The sequence below is a fragment of the Etheostoma spectabile genome, chromosome 16, assembly GCF_008692095.1.
Source record: "Etheostoma spectabile isolate EspeVRDwgs_2016 chromosome 16, UIUC_Espe_1.0, whole genome shotgun sequence".
NCBI lineage: Eukaryota > Metazoa > Chordata > Actinopteri > Perciformes > Percidae > Etheostoma > Etheostoma spectabile.
Genome location: NC_045748.1, coordinates 21,396,691 through 21,406,751, shown reverse-complemented (window position 1 = coordinate 21,406,751; position 10,061 = coordinate 21,396,691). Strand labels below are relative to the sequence as shown.

Sequence of the window (10,061 nt, the reverse complement as noted above, 5' to 3'; positions counted from 1 at the left end):
TTTTAACTATTCTTTCTCATGCCTTTGTGAGCTGGATTGGGTCCCTCACTGGATATGGATCTGCCTGGATAGCTAAGTTTGTGGAGCGGGTGACCATGTGTGGGGGTGTGCTCCTCACCGCAGTGGGCCAGGGTTCGGCTCCAACCTGTAGCTCTTTGCTGCAGGTTATTCCCCCCCTCTCTCTTCCCTTTCATGTCTTCATTGGTCCTGTCAAAAATAAGAGCCCAAAAATTATCAAAAACAGACTTGTTTGACAAAAATGATCAAAAACAGGCAAAATGTCCCACAACCCTCTGACTGTCTTAAATCTAATATATGAGACAAGGACCCTGAAGACCAGTCAGTCCTGGGTGACACCAATCACTAAGGGTGCTCCAATTGATGGATCACTGGTCAATAAAGGCTTTAAATAGTTTGATCGGTGGTCCCCATATAGGCCTACTACTCGTGAGAAAATGTCAAATAAAATCCTGATGGGAGCACCTTTAAAATGCAAATGTAGGACAAACGGACACAAAAACTATTTTGTTCCTGCTACTATAGGCTTTTTTTAAATAATTCAATGTGAGATGTGGACTTCTTTATAGTATGTATTTATTTTTCATTGATGGTGCTTGTTAATGTGGCTCGGGAAAGCGAAGTTTGGGGTCCCCTGCTGGAGCTGCTGCCCCCGCGACCAGTTACCGGATGAAGATGGATGAATGGATGGTGCTTGTTGTATGCTTAGCCTACGTGTTGTTTATGCTGCATTCTACTGCTGCACAACGAATTGCCCCCCCGGGGATAATGAAGACTCCTTGAACTTGAACATTGCTGAGGACTGGCGGATAAATCAGCCGTCCTACATACAGAGCATGCCATGCAGACACAAAGCTGACAACCTCCCAGATGGATGCGTTGGAAATGGCTCGTTCATAATAAATCAGCCGTCACTCTGTGAGTAGAGAATCCAGTCTGCAGGCTGTAGTTCACACACCACACACACACACACACACACAAACCCACACACACACACACACACACACACACACACACACACACACACACACACACACACACACACACACACACACACCAGAGATTGGCTTTATGGGAAATAGATAGATTTTGTATAATTAACTTCAGTCTCTGCAGAGACGCCTGCTTTTAAAATTCAATTTTATTTATAGTACCAAATCCTAACAGTTACCTCGAGACACATTACAGATAGAGTAGATCTAGACCACACTCTATAATTTACAAAGACCCAACAATTCTAGTATTTAGTGTGACAGTAGAGAGGAAAACACCTTTTAGGGAAAAACCTGGGACAGACCCAGGCTCTTGGTGGGCGGTGTATGCACAGTGGCAATAACAGTCACAATAATGGAACAGTGACTTTAAATTGTAGTAAAAGTTAAAAATAAACTTTAAAAACTGACAAGCAAACACTACTTTTTAAAAACTTCCCCATCACTGACAATGATCGATGCTATGAACAAATAAATGCAGCGATAACCCAATTCTCTGGTCCATTGAAACATGGATGGCTCAGGCTCAGGTTGTTTGTGTGAAACTAGCTGAGCCGCTCAGTGTCCCTTCACATCATACACACTGTTCATTCATGTGCTAAACTCAACATTCCCAAATACAATGGTGACAGGCATCACCTGCCATAAACACCCGTCAACACAGACTTCTGTACAATTGTAAAAAAGTTCTCTTAAGCATCACAGCTTAGGTTGGAAAGCGATTGCTTCCGGTGCATTGCTGGCAAACAGAAGCATGGGGATGGGGGCCTTTTAAAAAAAATACAAGATAAAAAAAAAAACTTTGAAAACTCAAAATCTATTTCCAACTTCCTGTTTCCTGCTTCCTGTGTGCAACACACCTGGGGCACGTTCAATCTTGGTTTCCATGTTGAACGACATGTTTCCTCAGAACGGTGTACAACGGCTTTGAGATGTTGAAATTTATTTACAGATAGACAAAGTCTAGACCACACTCCATAATTTACAGAGACCCAACAATTTCCCACAAGCAAGCATTTGGAGTTTAGAAGAAAAGCTTGCTGTAATCGGGTGTGTCTCGCGTTTACGTGTCACAGGTGATACCCAATCAGAAGAGTCTCTTAGTAATAATTGGCCCTGCATAGAAAAGTCCAATAGGTGGCATGACTTCCCATGATTCCAAGCAGAGGACAGATCAGTAGCTCGTACAAACCCTCTTAAAAAAAATCAAAAACTATCCCTTTACAGTGACATTCTACATAGAGAACTTATACTGTAGTCCTTACATCTAAATGACAAAATAACCCAGGTCCTTTGTCAGTGCACATTCCAAAGCAACTCACATGCATGTGTGTCTACATATCTACGTATTGCATCTAACACATCGTACAGATCATGGCCCCATAATGCACGGCTGGTTTCTTTGAACTTTAAACCTCAACTAAGCAGCTCATCTAATCAATAACGCTTATCAAGATCACCATATCTGTTTGACCCTTGTGTTGTTCTTCTGGGTCAAATGAACTCGTTGACATCTTTAACACTTATTTTGCTTTTCTTTTAAAAGTTAGTCTCCTTTTTTATGTTTTTGAAGCCTTTTTTGGCATTTTCACTGCTTTTTCCCCCCCACTACCACCAGTGTACACTAACAACTTAGTCCCACTATTTCTGGTCCCTAAACCTTAGCCCATGAAAATATATCTAACTTTTGAGTTAAAAAACAATAAAGCATGAATTATTTTGACTAATATGTAAAATCAGAGGACGTTGATGGTTAATCCTAGACTGTCAACATTTAGCCGGAATATTGCTATGAAATTGAATAAAACACCCAAAAGTCAATGATAGTAGTGTAGCGTCCCCGGCTGAATAATGGTCTGGCTCTTTATTAACTGATGATTCAGGAATCAAACGAACAGGCACCATAAACCGAATGGGGGCCCGCGGAACAGCCGGGCGAAACGAGAGGGAGGGGGAGTGGCCCGCGGGCGCGGCAAGCGGTGGACCCAGCACCGCGCCAGGTGCTGGATGCGGTTGTCGTGGTGGCGCGGGGTGCCGTGGCCGGACAGGGGACGGCCGGGGGCGGGGAACGGGCAAAAGAAAAGCAGGAAGCGCGGAAGATGAACACAGAGAAACACGAGGGACACTCCCACCAAATTATAAGCTTACAGAACAAAGAATGTAAAGCAAGATAAAACCCAACGGGACTTACTAAGGACAAAAGCAAACAAAGTCTCATACAATTGTCCATTATGAGACTATGATTTCAACTCGTTGTATAGAGAAAGGACTGGTTGATAGGGTCTTCAAAAACGACTCTAGGAGCAGGACCGCTTTCTGCACTGGGCGTCGAGAGGATGCGTGCCAGAATGTGTCCCTCCTTTTCATCTTCTGTTCACCAAGACGTATCTTTACCTGGCTCACAAGTCCATCACAGTGGTGGGACAACTAGCCCCACTCACCGTGGCAAACCTCTACCCTCCAGGACAGGCCCGACAGGTTCCGCTGGAGTGTGCCAGCGGGGCGAGTCGAAAGAAAGGTACCCCCAACGACTCCAGAACGTCAGCAAGATACGGAACATGACGCCACCTCTTACGAGCATACATGTCCTCTTTGATGAAGCTGCCAGGAGTGGTAATGCAACACAGACTTCATTGTGACAGGTGATTCGGTGTGGTGGCAGGACTGTCTGGATCAGTTAGGTTGTCAACTGTGAGCGGCCTACTGTTCACAATGGCCATTGCCTCATAGAAGAATGTCCGAAGAGAGGCATCATCCAGCCTACCTGGGGATATTGAGAGAGTGGAACGAAGCACGTTCCTCACTGTTCTGATTTGCCTTTCCCATACTCCTCCTGCATGGCTTGAGTGGGGAGCGTTCAAGATGAAGTCGCACTGCCTTTGAGCCAAGAATGTAGTAATACGATTTCCATCCAATTGCTTGAGAGCCTCCTTTAGTTCGTTTTTGGCTCCCACAAAATTAGTTCCCTGGTCACACCGTATTTGGCGTACAGCTCCTCTTACAGCAAGAAAACAACGAAGTCCGTTGATGAAGGCATCTGTAGACATATCATTCAACATTTCAATGTGGACAGCCCGACATGAAAGGCATGTGAAAAGGAGTCCATATCGCTTGTGCTCCTTGCGTCCCTGTTTTGTGTGAAACGGACCAAAGCAGTCCATACCGCAGTAGGTAAATGGGGGTGATGGATCTACACGTTCTGTTGGCAGGTCTGCCATTCTCTGTTCCTCAGCTGGTCTCCTGAATTTTCGACATTTGACACATTGACGAACATATTTAGCAACAGTTCGGTTGATTCCTGGGATCCAAAATCCATTTGATCTTATCTCATTAATGGTGAAACCCTTTCCTTGATGTCTGATCTGCTCATGGTAATGAGCCATTATCATGATGGTGATATGATGATCCTTAGGGATTATCATCGGGTGTTTCTGCAATGCAGGGAGAGATGCATTTTTTAACCTTCCTCCCACCTTGAGGAGTCCATCTTGATCAAGAAAAACATCCATTAGACGCAGTTTGCTCTGAGATGGAAGTTGAGCTTCCTTGACGAGGAGCTTGATCTCCTCTGGATAAACTTGTCTTTGTAAGTCCTTAATGATGATGCACTGTGCGTCTTCTCTCTCCTTCACAGAACTATGACCTGTTGACTTGTTACCTTTGACACGCCGGAGGAGACGTGCCACTGCTTGCGTGGCCTTGTACCATGAAGAAAACCTTGACAAGCGATCTGAGAGACTTACTTGCTCCTTAGTCTGTACATTCAGAGTCTGAACGCCTTTGACTTCAGGGTCGCCAATCTGGATTTCTGTGACAGTGTACACAGCTGGGGGAAGTTCTTTCTCCCATAGAAACTGAGGTCCTGTAAACCAATTTGATGTGACAAGTTTGCTTGCACTTGAGCCTCTTGAAGCGAGATCAGCAGGATTTTTATCAGTTGGGACGTATCTCCATTGCTCTGGTGTTGTGCTGAGACGTACCTTTTGTATTCTGTTTGACACAAACGTGTGGAAACGCCGTGCCTCGTTATTGATGTAGCCCAAGACCACTTTGGAGTCAGTCCAGAAGTACTCGTCAATGTCTGTCAGACCAAGCTCCTCCTTCAGAGTGTTGCTCACTACAACTGAAACAACAGCAGCTGTCAACTCTAATCTGGGTATAGTTGTGACTTTCATGGGGGCTACTCTGGACTTTGCCATAAGCAGGGTGCAATGAACATTTCCATTTTCACTTAAATGTCTCAAATAGGAACATTGGCCATATCCGTGTGTGCTTGCATCAGAGAAGTGGTGAAGCTCTCTTCTCAAGACGAGTCCAAAGTCAGGTGGCACATAGCAACGAGGTATGTTGATTCTCTCCAAATTTGCAAGATCGCTCTTCCAGCTCTCCCACGCTGGATGTAGATCACCACGGAGGGGTTCATCCCAACTTGTACCATGCTTGCACGTTTCTTGCAGAATCCTTTTACCGATGAGCAGGAAGGGAGCAATGAGGCCCAGCGGGTCATAAACAGAGGCCACCATGGATAGTATGCCTCGACGTGTTGCTGGCTGATCTTTCAGGGATATACAAAATCTAAAGGTGTCAGATTCAATGTGCCAATGGATCCTACCTTTCCAGTGTGGAATCGTTGAAAGCAAGGTCGAGAGCCTTTACCTCATTGCACGCTCAATGGAGTATACTCTCTAACACCGTTTTGTTGTTACACACAAACTTGTGCAGTTTAGACCACCTGTAGCACAGGTTTCTGAGCCTCCTTTGCAAGCTGAATAGCTTCATCAGTAGTTGCTGTGCTTGTAACACCGTCATCAACATAGAAATCCTTCATGATGAACAGTGAGCCAAGGGGAAACGAGTTCTCATTCTCCTTGGCCAAGCGCTTCAACCCATAGTTGGCGCATCCAGGTGATGATGCAGCACCAAAAAGATGTACCTTCATGCGAAATTCTTGTGGCTCAGTGCTGAGATTTCCATCCTTCCCCAGAGAAACGTAGATATTCTCTGTCAACTCCTGCACATGGAACTGATGAAACATCTTCTCTATGTCGCACATTAGAGCAGTGTTGTGCCGCCTGAATCTCATAACACACCCAGTCAGATATTAATTAGGTCTGGGCCTGTCAGCAAGTGGTTATTTAGCTATTTCCCTTGTGCTTAGCTGAGCAATCAAAAACAACACGGAGCTTTCCTGGTTTTTTTCGGGTGTAGACTCCGTGGTGGGTATGTACCATTTTTCGCCTTCCTTTCCTTTATTGGAATCTCCTCGGCATCCCTTTTCAATAACTTCATTCATGTACTCACGTAGTGTTCCTTGTAGGTCTCATCCTTCATAACCTTCTCTTAAGGTGACTGAGCGAACAATGGCTATTGCCTATTGTCAGGGAGGTAAGGTCTCTCCTTAAAGGGAGCGGCATTCATAATGGCCATGAGTGTTCTTGTGAATGCTGTCCTCTATATATTCAAAACGAAGTCATCTTGAAACTGTCTTTTCGTTCTCCCTGGCATCCTTAAAGTCAGACTCAAGAACCTTAATGGCATCAGTGGATCAATAGTGGAAGCTCTTTGACAGCAACTCTGTGGCAAATGTTTGTGATGCTGGGTGAGTCAAGATGAGGTGGTGCGGATCCCACAATACTCCACCCCAGATCTGTGCGGACTGCATAGGGCTCATTATCTCCTCCCAAGATTACCTGCCGTGGTGCCAGTGCTCTTGAGCAGTTGTATCCTATCAAAAGACCAATCTCACACTCTAGCTGTGGTGGAATTTCATCTGCTATTGCGATGAGATGATTCCAGTGCCTTGCAGTATCACAGGTAGGAATGTGTTTTCGATTCACTGGTATGCAATCTTTGCTGTAAGCCAAGGGGAGATCTATGAGAGTTGTTGAAGTATAACCACGTATTCTGAGACCTGAGACCCTTTCACTGTCCACTAGTTCGTCCCTTCCAATCATGGTTGTTAACTTTAGCTTTACAGGATGAGTTTTCACTTGAAGGATCCGGCTGACATCTTTGTCAATGAAAACAGAATCACTCTGGGTGTCGAGCAGGGCATAAACAAGCTTTTCAGTGGCTGGATTGCTGATGGAGGAAACCCATACTGGCACTATCATAGAAGTGTTGGAAGATGTGTCCTCAGTATCCACATTAAGTGACATTGTCAAAGCCGGTTCATCTGTGGTACCATGGTTTGAGTTTAACGCTGGTGTGGCTTTAGTGTAACTGTCATCATGGAGACAGGTTGGGTGTCTACCCTTGCAGGTTTCACATGAGTGTCTGTGACGGCAGTCTTTTGCATTATGGCCTATCTTGAGGCAACCATAACACAGTCTTTTTTCTTTCACATATTTCCGTCTTTCATCCAAAGACTTATCTTTAAACTCAGCAGCTGTGTAAGCGATGTTTGTTGTCTTGACAGAACATACATGGGTTTAAACCTGTCCTGAGTGCACTTGGGTATCAATATTTGTACTGTCTGTGTATGCAGCACACTGGATTTAGTCCTATTTTTGATACGCCTTTCGGTAGTGACTCTGAGGAGCAAGGTTGAAAGGATTTATCGGATTACATGCAATTTCTGCTTCCATTAACATGAAAGTACAAAATCCTGGAAGCCTGGAAATTCCAGCTTGTCTTTATGACTTGAGTGACATGGCGGTTCCATCGTGCAGCTGCCCAGTCCGTAACTTTTGTATGAGTTTCTGATTTTCTTCACAGTCGTTCAAATGTCAAGGCCTTTGACGTGAGGTAGGCTTCTTGACAACATGTAAGAAATCACAAATGTTCTTAACTCCTCAGCATCTTTGGACTGGATCTTTGGCCAGTTTGCCAGTCTTTCCCTAAATGCTCTCTGTATAGTGAATGGCTGGCCGTATCTGTGGTTGAGACGGTTCCATGCATCTTTGTAGGCCTCATCATCATTTCTGTAAAAGATGCCATCAAGTGTCTTTCAGCTGGCCCCCAATGTATTTTCTCAAATAATGTAACTTATCTGCTGATGAGATATTCTTTCTGCTAGAGTGATAGAAGGAAGCCTTCCACTCAATGAACTGAATCGGGTCACCAGTAAATACAGAAGGTTCAGGCATTGGGAGTCTGTTTAGGGCTATTGTGTCTTGCACCGCTTGAGCAAGATACGAAACATCTGTCTGTGGAGGCAGTAATGCTGTGGGAATATTAGTAGGCTGCTGCATGACAGCTGGCGTAACAGGTTGCTGGATGACAGCTGGCGTTACAGGTTGCTGCATGACAGCTGGCGTAACAGGTTGCTGGATGACAGCTGGCGTTACAGGTTGCTGGATGACAGCTGGCGTTACAGGTTGCTGGATGACAGCTGGCGTTACAGGTTGCTGGATGACAGCTGGCGTTACAGGTTGCTGGATGACAGCTGGCGTTACAGGTTGCTGGATGACAGCTGGCGTTACAGGTTGCTGGATGACAGCTGGCGTTACAGGTTCTGCGTACAGCTGGCGTAACAGGTTGCTGGTGACAGCTTGCGTAACAGGTTTGCTGGAGTACAGCTGGCGTTACAGGTTGCGGATGCAGCTGCGTACGGTTGCTGGATGACAGCTGGCGTTACAGGTTGCTGGATGACAGCTGGCGTTACAGGTTGCTGGATGACAGCTGGCGTAACAGGTTGCTGGATGACAGCTGGCGTTACAAGTCGCTGGGGGAACACATGTTGAGACCCTTGAGGGTTATGATCAGGGGAGCTCACGCCAGACTCCAGCAATACTTCCTGATTGTAAACTTCCAATCTAGCTCGAGCCACCTTAACATCCTTTTCTGCTTTTAGTCTCTCCAGTTCACGCTTCTGAAGTTCAAGTTCTTTTTTCTGCTGTTGTTCTAGGAGCTGAATCCTTTCTTTCTGTTTTTCCTCTTGCAGGACCACCTCATACTCTGCTTCTTTTGCTGCTAACTCTGCTGCAGCATCAGCCCTTTTTGCTGCTACAATGGAGCTCATGGAGGGTTGGCTTGATTTACAGCTCGAGTGTTTACTTGAGGGTGAGGCTGTAGAACCATAGATAGAGCGGGCATAGTCTCTTTTAAGCAGCTCACCAAGATGTTGTTTTACAGTTTCACTGTTGAAATCTCCGTCTATGCCTGCTATCCGTTCATAGGCAATTTTAACAATGTCTTTTGTCACTGCCTCACAGGCATCAATACGACGTCTTGTTTCCCCGGATGGAACAAGGTGTGCTCTAATTTCCACATAAATGTTAATGACATTGTCCTTAGCTTTCTCCAAGGTGTCTATTAGAGCTGCAATTTCACTCTCTGGTAAGTCAGTCTTTAGCTGCTCTCTGGCCTTGCGTGCTTGGGTTTTCCACTGTTCGTAAAGATGAATGAGCCTTTTCTCCTTTTTGTGAGCCTCTTCTTTCTGAAATGCAAGCATCTTCTCTGTGTTATTCCGTGGACGACCAGAGCGGCGAAGTTCCTCCTCTTCGCTGACCTGAAAGGTTTCCGTTGCCTGGTCTGAGTCCACACTGTCTAGTGGTAGATATCCAGATGCTTCCATTTTGTGAGTGAGTATCACAACCTTAGACCATAACATCAAGTCCTGTTGCAGTCATCGTTCATTTCCATCAGGAGCATATTAGGACTGATGAGGTAAGCTCTTACTGTAGCGTCCCCGGCTGAATAATGGTCTGGCTCTTTATTAACTGATGATTCAGGAATCTTTATTGTTGCTTTGCAACATTCCTTATTACAGATTGAACATCTTGAATCACCGTAAGAGCTGAGAAAAACATGAAAAAACACAACACCTTCACTTTACATTCACTTCGCTGTAGTATTCTCAGGTGACAGGCTATGCAATATGCTACTGTTGCTTAACTTGCAAACTGTATTCTCTAATCTCTGCAAAACTACAAAACGGTACACACAAGTACTCAGACTACAAAAGTTGTAACATAAATGAAGTGTAAAACTAACATACCTTGTCCTCTCAGCCCGTGCTAAACATATTATTGTATGCCTTCGTTCGACACGCTTTTTCCTTTTCGTTTTGTGGCCGTACATTTACTTCCGGTTTTCGGAACTTCCAAA

General features: G+C 45.0%; 1 protein-coding gene across 1 annotated transcript; it reads right to left on the bottom strand.

Moving 5' to 3' along the window:
• Positions 1-3,640: 3,640 nt before the first annotated feature.
• LOC116704734 (uncharacterized) lies at positions 3,641-6,063 on the bottom strand. The gene is made up of 2 exons (XM_032540342.1): positions 5,814-6,063; positions 3,641-5,622 (listed from the first exon to the last, which is right to left on the bottom strand). Exons 1-2 carry the CDS (start codon positions 6,061-6,063, stop codon positions 3,641-3,643), a joined length of 2,232 nt encoding a protein of 743 aa, XP_032396233.1.
• Positions 6,064-10,061: the final 3,998 nt, after the last annotated feature.

Coding starts and splice junctions, on each gene's coding strand:
- LOC116704734 (XM_032540342.1), bottom strand. CDS start 6,063: ATGTGCGACATAGAGAAGATGTTTCATCAGTTCCATGTGCAGGAGTTG. Junction 5,623..5,813: donor GGATTTCTATGTTGATGACG/GTGTTACAAGCA, acceptor CACACTGGAAAG/GTAGGATCCATTGGCACATT.